At 39.7% G+C, this 17,767-nt stretch overlaps 1 protein-coding gene across 5 annotated transcripts in view; it reads left to right on the forward strand.

The window, feature by feature from the left end:
* The first annotated feature begins 526 nt into the window (after window positions 1–526).
* Window positions 527–17,767, forward strand: part of PCNX1 (pecanex 1) — a 105,201-nt gene continuing 87,960 nt past the window's right edge. For all 5 annotated transcript variants that reach the window (XM_060761639.2, XM_060761659.2, XM_060761649.2 and 2 more), the window contains exon 1: window positions 527–803. In XM_060761639.2, the coding sequence (XP_060617622.2) occupies window positions 651–803 (153 nt within the window). In that variant the 5' untranslated portion in view covers window positions 527–650. The remainder of the gene's footprint in view (window positions 804–17,767) is intronic.

The raw sequence follows: 17,767 nt of genomic DNA on the forward strand, positions 1-17,767 counted from the left end.
CTTGGGCCTCTAGCTGCCAGAAGCCCTAGACAACTTATTGAGTGGTCAGGAATTCTGAGAGATGGAGGTCGCAGGTTGAGGATGCCTGGACTGGAGTTAAAAGTGGCACCAAACTGCACTCATTCTGATAGCTGTTTCCCAAACCCTGGTTAGCCAGGTGTCTGGACTTCATTTCCCATAATTCCTGCTCATTGGCCGAGATAGCTGAGGTTTCTGGGAGTTGAAGTCCACAATGCAGGGCTAGCGTTGGGACCCTGAGCCCCCCTCCCCCCCCCCCCCGGGCATTCGCTGGAGGGCGAGCGCGAGAAGAGTTGGCGCGAGCCTGTCCCTCGGAGCCTCTTTTCGCCTTGGCAACAGCGAGGGGCAGGAGGAGGCATGGCAGCAGCAGCAGGGCCTGCCGCAAAGGCTGCCGGTCCCTCGTAGGGGGGGGGAGGAGGGGGAGGAGGGGGAGGAGGAGGGGCGGCCCGGGCGTAAGATGGCGGCGGCGCTGGCGGGGGGGAGGCGGCGGCGGAGGCGGAGGCGCGGGTGGCGGCTCCTCCCGGGGCTGTCGCGAGGCGGCAACAACGGCGGGCAGCGGTTGTCCCCGGCCTCGCAGGGCGGATAGAGTGCGGGCGGGGCCGGGTCGGGGTGGGGGCCGGGGCCGGGCCGCCATGGGCTCCCAGGTGCTGCAGATCCTGCGCCAGGGCGTGTGGGCGGCTCTGAGCGGCGGGTGGTACCAGGACCCGCACCAGGGCGCCGGGGTGAACGCGCTCCACCTCTACCTGTGGCTCTTCTTGCTCGGCTTCCCCTTCACCCTCTACATGGTGAGTGAGGCCTAGCGCGCGCCTGAGCGGAAGGTGGAAGGGAGGAAGAAGGGCTTCCTGCCTCTGGGGAGCCAATAGACCAGGCATGGGCCAACTTGGGACCTCCGGGTATTTTGGATTTCACCTCCCACCATTCCTCACAACCTCAGGCCCCTTAAGCAGCTTAAGCGACTGAGGGAGAAAAGGAAAGGGCCTGAGGCTGTGAGGAATGGTGGGAGTTGAAGTCCAAAACCCCTGGAAGGCCCAGCTTTGCCCATGCCTGCCATAGACTGCCTGAGAGGGACTGCTCCTGGCCAAAGGTGCCTCAAGGTGCTCACTAGTAGAGCTGTCCAAACATTTCATGCTGGTGACATGCATTTTAGACACATATCGTTACAGGCAGTGTTTGAAATAGCAGCCTTCCAAGTCTCCACTAACTGGGTTGTTGTAGGTTTTTCCGGGCTATATGGCCATGTTCTGGATGCAATTTTTCTCCTGAACATGGCCATATAGCCCGGAAAAACCTACAACAACCCAGTGATTCTGGCCATGAAAGCCTTCGACAATACATCTCCACTAACTGTTTGTAAATGTGTATAATTGATAACCTATATTGTGTGTACATTTTGGTTTGCCAGTTTAACTGTATCTCTTTGGTGTGGGAGGGGCTTCGGATATAGGACTCCCATTTTTGTATTTAGTAAATGCTATTAGACCTCAATGGAGGTGGATGCAGTTTGTCTGCTTTCAGACTTCAATGAGTACAGTTATACAGTTTGGACTATATCTATATGCTTAAAGACATTGGACTATGAACTAGTATGCTGAATATATACAAGAAGTTTGTTAGTAAACCCGAGCTGTTATTTTTAAAGAAGACTACTTTCTTCTTATCCTTGAGTGGATATTTTAACTAAGAGGTTTTAAGGGAGTATATATCTTTTTGGGCAACTGCAACATCAAAGAAACAACCATCCTCTGCTAAGCAAATATACTTTTATAGTGGCATGTCTTTATCCTTGGCAGTTTAAATACATGGGTCTTCAGTTTAACAGCTGAGTTACCTGTATTACATTAATGCTTGTGAATATTACTTGTTCAAAGAGTTGACTTCTAACAAGGTCATACTCTTCTTGTCTAGTGGTTTTCAAAAAGTGGTCTCCAAATGTTCATGGAGATTCACATTTGTCAAACAGATGTGACATCACTTTTAGCTTTTCGATAAGATTATGGTGCAGTTATTTCCAGTATGTTATGGAATTTCCATAAAAATGAAATGAAATCCTATGCCCAACAAAATAGGTCCCTTCTATGCATTTTCCAGGGCCTCCAGCATGAATCCATGGCAGAGCTTTCCAAACATTTCATTTTGATGACACACTGTTTCGACATGCATTATTTTGCAACACTGTTGTTCAATTTTATTAGCAAATTGGAGGTTAGGCCAATCCGTTTAAAACAGATAAGGACACATACATCAATTGTAATAACAAAAAGGTGTGGGAACACATGAAAACGTGTTTATACACACACACACATGAGATTTATTGCTTATTTCACATAGATTCAGAGTTTTCTTGTTATGTTTGTGTAACACACCTACACCCCATTTGGAAAGCTCTGATTTACACTGCAGAATTAACACAGTGGCTCAGTGCTATAGAAACATAGAAGATGTAGTTTTATAAGGTCTTTATCCTTCAAGGAGTTGTTCCTTGGGGCCCAACTGGGCTTTGGGTTTTTCTGGCATCGGGCCGAGGACAGTGTGCTTCCAAAGGTGCCTCAGACCACTCTAAAGTTGCTCTAAAACAGTAGTTCCCAACCTTTGGGCCTCCAGGTGTTTTGAACTTCAACTCCCAGAAATCCCAGCCAGCTTACCAGTTGTTAGGTACTGTGGGAGCTGAAGTCCAAAACACCTGGAGGCCCAAAGGTTGGGAACCACTGCTCTAAAACAAAGGTTCTAAAACCTTTTCAGCCCTTTTTGAAGCAAAGGTTTCTTGTGGAGCCCCAGGAAACGTGTATATTATATATTAAAATGTATCTATATCAGACACAGGCAGAATTTTTGACCAACATAAATGTAACAGTATTTAAATGGAAGACCCTAGGGGCATTCAGTCCAACCCCCTCCTGCCATGCAGGAAAAACACAATCAAAGCACCCCCAACAGATGCTACACAGTAGTAGTAGTAGTAGTAGTAGTAGTAATAGCAGAAACCCCAGGGGCCATCCTGTCCAGTCCCCTTCTGCCATGCATGAAAAGCACAATCAAAGCATCCCCTGAGCGGAAGCAAGCAAGGTAAAGGGAAAAGGATCTGGGCAGTTAGGGAGGCAAGTGAAAAAGGATTTTGAGGGTGAGGGAAGCCAGGAAAAAATACTTTTGGTGGCAAGGAGGGGGGGGAGACTTTTGGTGGCACAGGAGGTGGGGGAGGGGAAGGAGCAGGAAAGTAGAGGTAAAACCTGAAGGGGGAGGAGGAGAGAAGGAAATGTGGAGCCCCTCAGCATGCTTCACAAAGCTCCAAGGGCTCCGCAGAGCACACTTTGAGAACCACTGCTTTAAAATATGCCAGTGAGTACTTGTTCAGTGGACATGGACTACTGACTGATGGCTGATGGTTTCAGGGAACGAGGAAGAGGGGAAACAAAAATGTAATGGAAAATGCATTACTCCAAATGTGTGGGTGTTGTCTCCTAGGAAGAGGGGGTGGGGTGGGTGAATCTACACTGTAGAATTGATGCAGTTTGACACTGCTGTCATTGCATGCTGCTGTAGTTATAGTTTCATAAGGTATTTAGCTTTCTTTGCTCAAGAGTGCTAATGCCACACTAAACTACAACTCCTAGGATTCCATGGCATTGAGCCATGTCAGCTAAAGTAATGTCAAACTGCATTGATTCTACACCAAAGGAATCCATGACTTGGGTGTACAGAACCTGAACAGGGTTGTTGATGATGGGGAGAGTTGCCATGTACCTACACTGAAGAATTAATGGAGTTTTTCCACCACTTTAACTGCCAGGCTTAATGCTGTGAAATCATGGGAATTGTAGTTTGGTTAGGCTCCAACACTGTTTTTTCAGTGAAGGCTATAAGACTTGGTAAACTTAGAACTATCATTGAGCCATGACAGTTAAAGTGTCAACCTTCTTTATTTCTATAGTGTAGAAGCACCCCATGTGTCAAGGACAAAGGAGAAGAAGGCTCTTCAGTACAACACTTCAAAATGTAAACAGAAAGGGAGTTGTGGAGCTGTTCAGTGGAATGGTAACCTGGTTTTGGGAGTGCCATAAACACTTGCTTGAGGACCACTTCACACATTGCAAAATTCTTACTTTGTAACCAAAATTATCACAGTTTAGTGTTGCTTTTTATGGCAAATGGCTCAGTACTATAGAATCCTGAGATTTATTTTGTTGTTGTTATTGTGGCACCAGAGCTCTGTGACAGAGAAGGGTAAATACAGTATCTTGCAAAATGACAAATTTCAGAATTCCATGTTGTCTGATCAGTTGATTATAATAATAAATTGCAATTTCAGAATTCCATAGCATTGTAGTTAAAGTGTTGTCAAACTGCTATATTTTGTAGAGTGGCTAGATCTATAGAGTTTTGTTTTTGAATAAATGTTCCATCTGAGTTTGAATTCGGATGGGTGGCGGGTTGACATTTGGGGTATTCTTCTGTGTGTGTTTGCGTTTGCAATACAGGATAGACTGTAGTTTGGGATAACATATATACAGTTGAGACTTCGTATCTATAAATTCTGCATCCATGGATTCAACAATTCAAGACTTGAAAATATTCCCCCCCCCCCCCCAAAAAAAAATCCCAAAAGCATACCTTGATTTTGCCATAAGGGACACCATTTCACTACAGCATTGTGTATAACAGAACTTGAGCATCCACTATTTTGTTATCCACAGGGGTCCTGGAGCCAAACTCCAGAAGATACCAAGAGAAGTCTGCACTCCTCTTCTAGGGGGCTTTGTTTAAAATAACTACATACATCTTCAGTAGTTAATGTGTTGCCTCTTAATCTATACTACCAGGGTGGGCTGGTGCGTATAATGTTTCTAATGTCACTCAGATTAATTTCTCTCAGTGTGGTGCAATAGAAGATGCCAACTCTGGTATTGTGAATGCTAATCTTAAAGGCCCTGGGCTTTTTCATATTGAACCATACTGATTGATATCTGTTGGCTTGTCTCAAAAAGGGCTAGGCATCTCCCTGGGTCTGTTATAAGTATCATTGAAAAACTGTGGGATGAACTTTGTTGTGCTTTTAAACTGCAAACAGTTTTGTTTCATTTGAACTAAGTGGCTTATTTTTTGCAATAATCCAAAGTACTGGAAAACTTGCCATATTACTATCAACATGGAAAGCCAGTACTGGAATCTTTTGTCCTTTTGACGGAGGTGACAAAGATTGCACAATGTTTTAATAAGCAGTGGCATGCTCTCCAACTAGGGCTTGAATTTAAATGTTTTAATCTGGTATATCAAGCAAAAAGTGGGCGCTAGAAACAACATCATACGAAAGCTGACTTTTTTGCAATAATCCAAAGTACTGGAAAACTTGCCATATTACTATCAACATGGAAAGCCAGTACTGGAATCTTTTGTCCTTTTGACGGAGGTGACAAAGATTGCACAATGTTTTAATAAGCAGTGGCATGCTCTCCAACTAGGGCTTGAATTTAAATGTTTTAATCTGGTATATCAAGCAAAAAGTGGGCGCTAGAAACAACATCATACGAAAGCTGGGGATCACAACCAGACACAGTGAAGACATCTGCCCTTGCGCTATGCTACTCTGCTGCTGAGTACGCATGCCCAGTGTGGAACACATCTCACCACACTAAAACAGTAGATGTGGCTCTTAATGAGACATGCCGCATTATCACAGGGTGTCTGCGCCCCACACCACTAGAGAAATTACACTGTTTAGCCAGTATTGCACCACCTGACATCCGCCGGGAAGTAGCAGCCAATAGTGAAAGGACAAAGGCAGAGACATCTCCAGCTCATCCCCTGTTTGGGTATCAGCCAGCATGTCAACGACTTAAATCAAGACATAGTTTTCTTAGATCTACAGAGACACTCGCTGGAACACCTCAGCAAGTGAGAGTCCAAATGTGGCAGGCCCAAACCCAGCACCTCAATCCATGGGTGATACCAGATGAGAGACTCCCCCCTGGGCACACAGAAGACTGGGCGACTTGGAAGGCACTGAACAGACTTCGCCCTGGCACCACGAGATGCAGAGCCAATCTTAAGAAATGGGGCTACAAAGTGGAATCCACGGCATGCGAGTGCGGAGAAGAACAAACCACTGACCACCTGCTGCAATGCACCCTGAGCCCTGCCACATGCACAATGGAGGACCTTCTTGCGGCAACACCAGAGGCACTCCAAGTGGCCAGATACTGGTCAAAGGACATTTAACCAAATACCAAATTTGCAAAATCTGTGTGTTTTTTTTTAATCTGTGTGTTTGTTTTGTTCTGTTAGAAATGTAATACAATGGTATGGTTGCTGATGACACGATAAATAAAAATCTGGTATATAAATCTGTAAAAATGGATGTTGCATCTGAGGAAGTAGATAGTCTACAAAAGCTTATTCTACCAATTTTGTTTTCTTAGTTAGTCTCCCAAGGTACTACAGGAATTCTTTGCATAGTGATATTCCAGATTGACAAGACTATGTCTATCGAGAATCAAGTGTTCGGGATAACAGAGAATAAACTTCTTCTTAATGTATGATATTATACATCACAAAACTTATTAAATCAAACCTTAACTGTTTATTGGTGTGAGACATGATGGGTTTCAGGGGCTGAGAGTTTGCTGCCTAGCCCTAGCTTGATAATATATGCTTGTCTCTTTTCTTTCTTTCTCCCCATATTTTTCCATGGCATGCAAGATGTTTGGTATTTTTTTCCCCTACGAGGCCACACATAGTATCAGTTTTCATTTCAGGAATCAAAATACTTAGTTGGAACTGTATCATTGAGTGGAATTAAAAATGGGCATCTCCTCGTTAAATGTTTGATGCAGAAATGCTATCTTTTTCTCACTTTTATCCCGGACTTTATTTTGTCCGCTGTATATATATGACTAATTTTTAGTAAGTGTGTTGTTGCTGTGACAACCAGACAGTGATCACATTTCATTCTTGGCAGCCTCAAATACAGAGTCATTACAAGGCAAAAGCTAACTTTTTAAAAAGTGTTTGTGAATCATTATATGAGACTCCAGGGAGAACTCTACATGAGCATAGAAACTACATGATTGAAGAGCTCACTGGGAGTGACTGACTAGTTGTTTCATTAGCAACTATTTTTGATGGGAGTAAGCTTTGTGCAATTATAAGTATTGCAAAAGGTGTGTGACTAAGAAAGAATATGGAGAATTGCTTCTCAGGACATTAATCCTCCTAGTTTGTATTTTGTTTTATCATTTTAAAGTTACTCACATGATTGAAAACGATATATTATTGGCAATGAAACAGAAGAGAGCGACCGATCATGGCATTCTGTCTAAAGCTGTAATGTGTAATAGATGAGTAATCATGATTTTTTTTATGACTAAACATTTGCCATAAGAAGCTATAATGCTGTTTCTAAAAGTTGCCTCATCATAAAAGAAGTTGTTTTTGTGTTTGTGTTTGGAGTCGCTCTGTTCAAAAGTTGACATGCTCTGTTGGCATTAACCCATGAAGATTATGCACAGCTTGTACCTGTCAACTTTGTGTGATGAATGTAATGGTGTAGCAAACGATGTAGTAAATAAGGTCTGGGGAAGTAAAACAATAGAGAATTTGGTTACAATTCTGTTTGGCTATGGAAACAACATTCTTTCAGTCTCAGAGGCAACTCTTTCAGCTCTGAACAAATCTTGTCAGGAAGATACACTTAGGTGACTGCAAAGTAATATAGACACAAAACAGTTCCAAGTGATACAAACTTGAAGAAGCAAGACCATTGTTTTGTACATATCTATTCAAGTTATGCTTTCTGTGTATCAGTGTCATTATGAAAAACAGTTAGTATTGGATAATCTCGAGGCTCTTTTATGGCCTGCAATATCTTGATTGAAATATTACTTATTAGATCTGATAACAGTGGAGAACAGCATAAACATTTGAGCAACATTTTGAAAGCAATGACAGACTCATATATGCTGTATTTCCAAATCTAGTAATCTTAGTATTTAAGGTTATGTTTGGAGACTGTATATGATATGAATTTAAGATGTCTGCTTTGTCAGGATAAAAACATCAGGTGATGGAATTGAATTTGACATTTCAGAATTGTTCTTGAGCAGTAATTGTTTTATAGCCTTTTGTCTAGAGATAAGTGAAACTATCATTCTTGTTAGTCTCTGGTGCTCACTAATAAGGAAAAAGCACACTAAAGATAATTGGTTCAGAGAGGAAATTATTATTGGATGACCTAGGACTAAAAGCAAAGGTACTCTGCCTTAACTGTTAATATAGGGCAATTAGTTGTGGATTATAAGAGTTTGAACCATGATTTGCAATCCTTATTTGCTGTATTCACATTTTGCCATGTATGTTCAGTCTAGACATATTCTAAACAGAAAAGACCACTGTGGTCATCACCCTCTTTCTTTCCAAAGTATTGTTTACTGGAGGCATTCTGAAGCTCTGCCATTATAGCAGTTTCACAATAGAGCCATATTTTACGATGCATCCTTTGGGAAAGTCAGAACCTTTTTTGGATGTGGTTTCTAACTGTGTACAGAAACCAGTAGCTTCAGAATAACATACTTAATATTACCTAATGTCTCATAAATTTCAATCATAAAAACATTAGGGGAAATTAAACATATGCCAAGTTTATACTGTGGCAAATTGCTTGAAGGAAGATTGCTTACAGTCCAAGCAGTAGTCCTTTGCTTGGCTAGAACTGCTCAGAGAAGATCTTGTGAGTTCCTTTCTCTGAAATGTTGCTTGTAGCACCTGATATTCATTGGCCATCTCCCAAGTACAAAATTTGTATCATACTGTTCTTAAAAATTGGTCTTGATAGTGTCTATGGAATTGTAGGTGAGAACCATAAATTAGAAAGTGTATATCAAATCAGCAATATTAGGAACAATTTGTATTTCTTTCTAGGTGATGAGCATATTTCCATGAACATGGTTGCATGTCATAGAAAGTTGGAATACTATCCTTATGTTATCATGAAGATAAGCTGCTGCTGGTCTTGCCTAGTAAAAAAAAGCCAAAATTGAGGAAGGTCATTAAGTAAGTGATAGACACTCACAAAACTATCCATCAAAACAACACATATGGGAAAATGTAAAATCTAAAACTGTAGATATAGATATAAAAAACCTTAACTAAAATCATATGCCACTAAACTAAAATTTCCCACTTCTTAACAGGTGTTTAAAACTGTTGAACTATAGGAATTTATCGAAATAAATGTCCAATTTGTACTTTTACATCATATTTAATTCTACTAATCCTGAAAACCTCACACTGTTAAATTATCCCAATATTGCCTCAAACGAACATTTACCAGATCTCAATCCTTCTTAAAAAAATTACAGACTTATCTTTGATCAAAATTGTTAGTATATACAGTTCAGCAAGATCATACAATCTAATCAACCAATCTCCTTACATTGGTGTGTTGATATATTTCCTATTGAAGTCTGGCAGCTATGAATGATGTGCAGGATGATTTTTCCATGCTTCTTTTTTAATCGTTCTTTAATCAGACCCAAATGGGGAAAAAATCAGTTTTCATTTAAATTTTTATTTTCAAAATATCCTTCACATCCCTCCAAAATAAAAAAATAAGGAATTCACAGTGAAATCACGGGAGGAAATTAGCTCTCAATTTGGCAAGACATCATGGCTTCAATACTACCAAATGCAAAAATATTTCAAAAAAGACAAAAAAGGGGGGTTCACATCAGACACAACACCATGGGATGTGATAAATAATGAATGAATGAAAGAAATCTAGAAATCTATAACAAGAATATATAAAATTCTACTTGAATGGAACACTGAAAAAGAATCTATCATGTATGATAAGCTGGGCGAGAAACATAGGGAGAACGATCACCTTAAAAGAATGGGCGACAATTTGGAAAAGAAAAATGTACTATACATACTCTTACAAACTGAAAGAAAACTTGATCATGATGACACTTCAATGGTATATAACGGCAAACAACCGGGCATAAAAAATATATATAAACAGTAATTGCTGGGAATGTGGCAAAATAGACGCAACCTTCCACCATCTTTGGTAGACATGTGACAAAGCGAAACAGTATTGGAATGGTATACATGAACTTTCCTCTTCAAAAACCTGCTAGAAAAGAAAGGTTTTATCCTGCTACCAGAAGGACAACTGGGAGGGGGCATTTTGACTTTACTGGTCAGAGTATTTCAGAGTCGAGGGGCAGCCCCTGCTTCCACCAACTGAGCTTTGCGAGGATCTCAGGACATGGACAGGTTTGTACGGGAAGATGCTATCAGCCAAATAGTCTGGACCTGAGATGTATGGAGCTTTGAATTTTATCTGGAAACAGTCTGGCAGCCAGCAGAGCTGCTGTAATGGATTGTTCGATCCCTGTAGCTAGCCCTGGTCAGCACCTCAACACAGCTTTTTGGACCAGCCAAAGTTTCCAAACATCTTTCAAAAACAGCCCCACATGGAGCACGTTACAGTAATCTAAATGGGATGTGCCACCATGGCCAGATCTGGCATCTCAAGGAATGGGTGCAGTTGACGCACATGTTTTAAATGTTCAAATGCACTCCTGGCGACCAACTGACAAGGAACACCCCTGTCTTGTCTGGATTAAGTTTAAATTTTATTGCTGTCATCATGTCCATTACTGATGATAGACACTGTTTTAGAATCAGGACAGCTTCCTTGCCTTTAGGTGGAAAGGAGTAATAGAGTTGGGTGTCTTCTGCGTATAGATGGTACCACACTCCAAAACTCTGATGACCTCTCTTGGCAGTTTTGTGTACATGTTAAAAAGCATGGGGACAAAACGGAGCTATCTGTACATCATCTTGTAATTTTTTCTCAATGTTAACCTTAAATCTTTTGTCCATATATTTTCTCATTGATTTATATATATCCCAGGACCAATATTTTGTGACCACTTAATCGTACAATCTTCATCGTGATCAACTTCCATTTATAGTTTCAAGAAGTGAATGTAGTTTATGTGGATAACATGATAAGTCCATTTGACTTATCAAAGATGACTATAATGTTTTTATTTGAGACCATGGGTTTGTCCATGTTATAAAATAGTGCTAGAGTTACCTCCTACCTCTAAAGTCCCTTCTAACTCAGTTATTGAATGATTTCAATTTTTCTGGGATATAGTAGCAGAAATTGCATCATGAAAACCTAGTTCTAACATTTTAGTGTGGTGTTACATCACTGCTATGTTGATTTAAGCACTGCTTCTGAATTTTGAATACTTTTTGTTCAGAAATGCTAATGTTTTCTCTTTCCCATTGTCTAGTTAGACTTAATTTGTTGTTAGTTGCACATCAGCTGTTGATCTGTTTCTTGGCTAAGATCTACTATATATCATTCTCCCTCTTACACATAAACATACAGTAAGAGAGAATTAAATTTGCTTTAAACTCTTATGGAGACAGGAAGGGAGTTGGCAAGGCATGAGAGGAAGTCATGGTCTAAAACTGGGAAAGAATGATATGTGGAAGGAATATAACAAAAGCACAGAAAGTTCCTGTCAATTCAGAACATTGTTTGCATACTTTGTAACTATAAATGACTGAAGTGCTTTGCATAGGTAGAAGTCCTACAGGATCCAATAGAGCAGTGGTTCTCAACCTGTGGGTCCCAGTCGTTTTGGCCTACAACTCCCAGAAATCCCAGCCAGTTTACCAGCTGTTAGGATTTCTAGTAGTTGAAGGCTAAAACACCTGGGGACCCACAGGTTGAGAACTACTGCGATAGAGAGTCCATTTAGATTGGTAGCCAGCCAGATGCTTCAGGAAAACCAAAAGGTAGGACATGAAGACAGAACTTGAAGCCTGTCTTTTTTGGCAACTGATATTCTGAAATATTTGGGTTTTAAATGCAGGGGTTGATTTATCTATAATGGCTGAAAAACCTGTCAGTGACTATCTACATTACATTTTTGTATCCTTTTGAAAGGCCATCAGGTAATCACTATGATGTGATGTTCGTGAATCTCAATTCATTATTTGTGAATTTTGTGAAATGATTTCTTTAAAATAGTTGCCACCACCACTGAATTCTTGGATAACCCTGTGTTATAAAATTTTATTTTTATTCCAAAGCAGGCAGAAGTACTATTAGTAAGCAATTTATGTGGTCAAATAATGGACTTTTATTTGCTTAGTGTAGTTGTGATCCCTTTGAAAGTTTAGGAAATCAATCTAGGTTTGTTGTAAGATCCAGCCTTAAGAGGAGGGGGATGCCTTTCCTGCCGCTTTGTTCGCACTAGGGCCTTGTAAAAAACTTCCCCGGCCGCCAGCACACCTTCCGCCCTTTGAAGAAAGCAGCCCCAGCAGCTGGGAACCTTCATTAATTTTGACGCACATTGCACAACCAGCGTAGGGTTCGTTGGGTACCAGCTATCATACTTTTGCCGAATGTCTAAATTCATTTGTACAGTAAGATTACAAGTCCAACTCCGTTTATATGTTTTTATTATCCTGACAGCTTGATTTCCAGTTCTTTTCTTTATAATCCTAACACAGTCTTTGCCTTTTTACTGCACACCGAGTCTGATGTATTTAGCGAGCTCCCCATATTTTATTTTAAGACCTTTTTCTTCTATAACTCATCAAAAGAAATATGTGTGGACATACACATACAGAGAAGGAGAGAGAGAGAGAGAACTTGATTTTCTGCTCATTTGTGTCATTTTACGTGTACATGAATCTCATTTGCAATTTTGTGACCCAGTTTGGAATTTTTCAGAGCCTGCTTTGGATTCTATTATACCGCTTGATTTGATGTCCTCTACAAATGTGTTTCTTCTCAGCTATGTCTAAGTAATAATAGCAGTTCTTCATTCATTTGTGGGACTGTACTATTTTCTTCCTTCTGTTGAGAAAATTGTAAATATGTTCCTGTTGTCTGCAATTTGCCAGTTTATAAGGGATTTGCCCTTCTATATTTTGAATGTGGTGCTTCTTTAGGAGCCTTGAGTGAGGGGTTTTGTCAAAAACCTTTGAAAGTTCAAATTAAATGCCCAGTTGACTGCCAATACCTGTAGGAATTCTATCAGGTTAGTCCTTTAATAGAATCTGTTCCAGTCATAACCCTTATTGTTCCATATCCCTAATAATTTTAAGCGTGGTAATGTTTCCAACATCACCAAGTGGTGTTCCATTTCTGAGAGAGAAAGTTAGGCTATCATTCCTGTATTTTCCTAGATCCTTTTCTTAGAAATTGCATTGCTACCTTCCAGTTCTTTGGCAAGGATGCTGGTCTGAATAATTCACATATTTTTGTTAAAGGTTTTGGCCAATTTCACATTTGAGTTCAAGAACATTCAGGAGAATGTTGATAGAGCCTCATAGTTTGTTGACTTCTAACTTCGCATTTAGCTCTCAACATCTATCTTCCTGACTTCTGTTTAACATTGGAGAAGAAATGCCCTCTCTACCAGATGTAGTCAAGATACACCATACATATCACCATGTTCTTACATCATGAAGACCAATGCTACAAATTTAAATATATTTAGTCTGTGACTGTTGATTGCTTTCCTGATTCTTTTGGCGGCGAGGGAGTTGGGGGAAAGGGCTTTTGATAGTGAGAGGGTGTACAGGGTGGAGGGGGGAGAAGCGGAAAAGAGGAGGGAAAACTTGGGAGGAGGGGGAGGGGACCTTGGAGTCCCTCAGTATGCTTTGTGGAGCGCCAAGGGCTCCGTGGAGCATACTTTGAGAACTGCTTCTCTAGAGGAAGGCAAAAGACAAAACAGAAGCCTCACCAGTTCAAAGTACTAACCAGCTCTTTTTTCAGAGGTAACAAAATATTTTCATGTATTGGGACTGAGAATTCAGTTCTTAGGTTCTCACCATGGAAACTACTCAATGCATAATTTTGATCCTAGGCATCTTGGCAACAAAATACCTGGACTTTTAAAAAGCTTGTCAGTTTTGGTTCTAAACCACTAGTTTTTTTTTATGAACACAACAAGCAACATTAGACAGGTTCATCTGCGTAACTGAAGGTGTAGATGCATTTGAGTACATAGTTCTCTAGAGATACTGAGGCAACTGGGTATTGCAGTTTTGTTTTTTATCACCATGGTGCTTTGGGGTGGGGAACACACAAGCTAGATCCAGTCTAGCAAGGTAGTGATGCTTTGGGGGGGGGGGGGGGCACTGAAGTAGTTCTAAGACAGAAAATAGGGAATTCTAGAACTCAATATATTAAATGGTTAGTATGATAAAGAGATAACATTTTAAAATGTGACTTTTAAAGCCAAGCTTTCTTCTGTGTGAGGGAGTGATGGAATATCAGTGTAAATCTCAGTGCTTTTGTTTGTAATATAATTTGCTCCAAAGTCTTTTTCACCAAAGAATTATTTTCCATAGCATGTTCAGGGCTGGCAGGCAACTTGTGTATGTGTGTGCTGTCTATCATATGTTGACTTATGGCAACCCTATAAACTTCATAGAAGACTACTCAGAGGTGGTTTTGCCAGTTTCTTCTTCTAAAGTATAGCCTACTGGTATTTGTTGCAGGTTTCCTACTGAAGTACTGAGCTGATCCTGCTTAGTTTCCAAGATCATATGGGATCTGATGCCTTTAGGATATTTTGGTCCCTTGTAGAAGTACCAATATGCTTACTTGTGTGTCAACCCACAAATCCTGTAATTTGTGCGGGTTTTTTTTTCTAACACAAGAATTTTGCACAAACATTCCATGTTGGTGACATAACCTTTTGGGCATGCACTGTTTTGTGACACAGTAATTCAGTTTTACTTGCAAACTGGAGGTTAAACCAAAACCTTATAAGAGATACGTACACATACATAAATTGCAATGACAAAATATATGGGATCAGAACATACTTTCATTTATATTTTGTGTGTGTGTGTATTGTGTAAGATAATAACATAATTTCTAAGATTTATGTCATTTCTTGTTAGGTTTTCATAACACACTAATGTGCCACCACACACAGTTTGGAAAACTACTCTAACACATTGTCCATGGTACAGAGTGTAAATAATGCAGAATGCCAATTTTGAGAAATAACAGTGTTGCTATCAAATTATCTTTGCTTGTTTAAATCCATAATCTCTTTGGGGAAAGCACTGAAATAGTGTGCCATGTGCCTATTTCAGTTCACGTTCAGTTATCATGCAGAGTAATTGTATCTTTTTCTTGCAAAAACAATACATCATGCTATACATTAAAGGTAATAATCGAGACTCTAATTGTTGTCGCAGCACAAAGTGTGATACACTTTTCTTTAAGTTGGTCTCCTGGACTGACTGATGCCTTGCTAGATTTCCTAGCCCTTAAGAGAGCATCCAATGAAAGCAATGTATGTAATCCTATATTCCTGTAATATTAGGAATCTTCATACTTCGCTTAGCCAGCAGATTCCTTTCTGGCTTGGCCCCATTTTCTGCAGAGTGTGAGCCAAAAAGTTCCCCCCTGTATTAAAGGCATATGGTGAGCATGCTATTTAAGTTGTTCCTATTGAAGCTCGAAGTACTGTTATTAGACAATAACCCATAAAACCCTTGATCACTCTTTCATGCCCTACAGTAGGAAAAGAGATGGAGTATTTCTAGCGTAACCTTGTCTTGCTGAGATGCTCTAGGGTTTTTTATTATGCAGCAGTGCACAACCTCCGGCCTTGCAGGTAGAAACAGGATAGAGATCATTGCAAGACTACCAAGATTAACCTGTCTTTCTCTAACCTCAGGGTTATGAGATAGACTTGCCATTTGTCATGTTTGCCAGAGACTGGTGCCATATTGTATGTGGTAAGTAAAAAACAGAAACTTGGTTACAAGTGCTCACTTCTTGCAATTTTATATTCCCACTCTTTTAAATTACTTTAATATCATTTTATTTACATTCCTTCTTCTTTTTTGAAAAAAAAAATGGCTAATCCCAAATAATTTCATGTTCAATTTTTTATGGACTTTAAACCCTGATTTGAAATTTTCAGTATTATTCATGATTATGGAAGGTTTAAAGATAAACCTTTTTTACCTGGTTGGGGTTAATAGGAATTCAAGTTAGGAATAAATGTTGAGTGTAAGTACAAAGCAAGGTTGACTTGATTTATACCATTGTTTAAATTGTTTCTCTTAAGGACTCATTTTTAATTATCTAAACTATTGTTTAAACACTCGTGAGGAAGCTTATATTTAATCATATTCTTTTAGTAGGCACAATTGTTTAGATTAATTTTAGATTAGTCAGAAATGGGGTCCCCTGCATTTAGATCCAGATATTGCTTCCTCATTCTAAGCTACTCCATGCACCCTGCAATAAGTTGGGGTTCAATAACAAGTCGTATTCAATTTAATAACATCCTCTCATATACTTTATATAGATGACATAAAAGAGAGATTGGTCGGTAGTTCCTGATATTGGAGGTGTCTTTACCAGGTTTTAAAATGGCAGTGATCTTATTTTGAAGAGTAACATGGTAAGTTAAATATAGTCTGCAAAGGAAAGACTAAGCTACATAACATGCAAGCTTCCAAAGGCCAGTTACAACAGTAAATAAAATCCTCACTTGAGTTTATATAGAATGTATTCACTTGAGTAGCCATTATTAATGTTAGCTCTGATCTTTGCAAGGAGTCGGATAATTATAAAAGAATTAGTATTTAATGCACCAGTGAATGCTTGAATATTGTCCATTCTACGGCTTTTATCAATTTTCAAGTTTAATACATTTCCTTAAATACTGTGAATTTCTGTGTGCATGAGTCACTAGAATGACCTACATAAACGTTATAGTAATGCCCTGTATTTTATTATGCTGCAGTGGATTTTGATGGTCCTGATGCAGCCTAGAAAAGGTGTGCACTGAAACCTAATTGAGCTGTTTTGTTGAGCAGGAACAAGTGTTGCAGTATTTCATGCGGGAAATTTGGTTGAGTGGTTCTTGTGAAGTAGGCTTTAAATATTTGTGCTGTTTAAGGAACAAAGTTGTGAAGGACCAAAAAAAATCCAGGGAGATAATTTTCTTTCAGTGTGACCATATTTTACTTTTGCAAGAGACAAAATGGAAATGTAAGAAAATGCAAATATTTTCTTTTGAACTTCTTTTGAAAAAGGTTTTATTTGATCCAACTGGATGAGATGAATCCATTTTTTTAAAGTGAGTAAGCAACGGGCGTTGGCATCATGTAACTTAGGTGTTGATGGGCTGCAGCTCCCAAATTCTCTAGGTATCATTGCTAACAACGAGCAGTGTTGGGATTTGTAATTCAGTAATATATGAAGTTCTTCATGAACTCCACTCTTGATATACAGCATTAGAGGATGGTAGTTGTTCTAAATGATATAGGGTTTAATGTTTTGAAAGTTATTATTTGAAAATTATTAAGATTAGCAATATCCAAATATGCCCTTAGTTGTTAACAATGTGTATATATGAGAGACACCCCCCCCCCCCCCAGGATAGGCTTGTGTACAGTGGGCCCTTGTACACTGAGATTTGACTCTGGGATCACCCTGTGGATAGCAAAATCTGTAGATGGTCAAGCCCCATTATATGCAATGACAAAATCAAGATTTGCCTTTTGGGGATTTTGTTTGGAATATTTTTCAAGCAGTTGATGGTGAAATCTGTGGAAATGGAGGATAGACTGTAAACACAAAAGGGACAAGATAAAAATGTTAGTCCAAAATGGATGCATTTCTTTTGTTGGTAGCATTATGTATTAATATTATGGCAGTACTGTATATACCATAATGCTTTAC

The sequence above is a fragment of the Anolis sagrei genome, chromosome 1, assembly GCF_037176765.1.
Source record: "Anolis sagrei isolate rAnoSag1 chromosome 1, rAnoSag1.mat, whole genome shotgun sequence".
In the NCBI taxonomy this organism is placed as follows: domain Eukaryota; kingdom Metazoa; phylum Chordata; class Lepidosauria; order Squamata; family Dactyloidae; genus Anolis; species Anolis sagrei.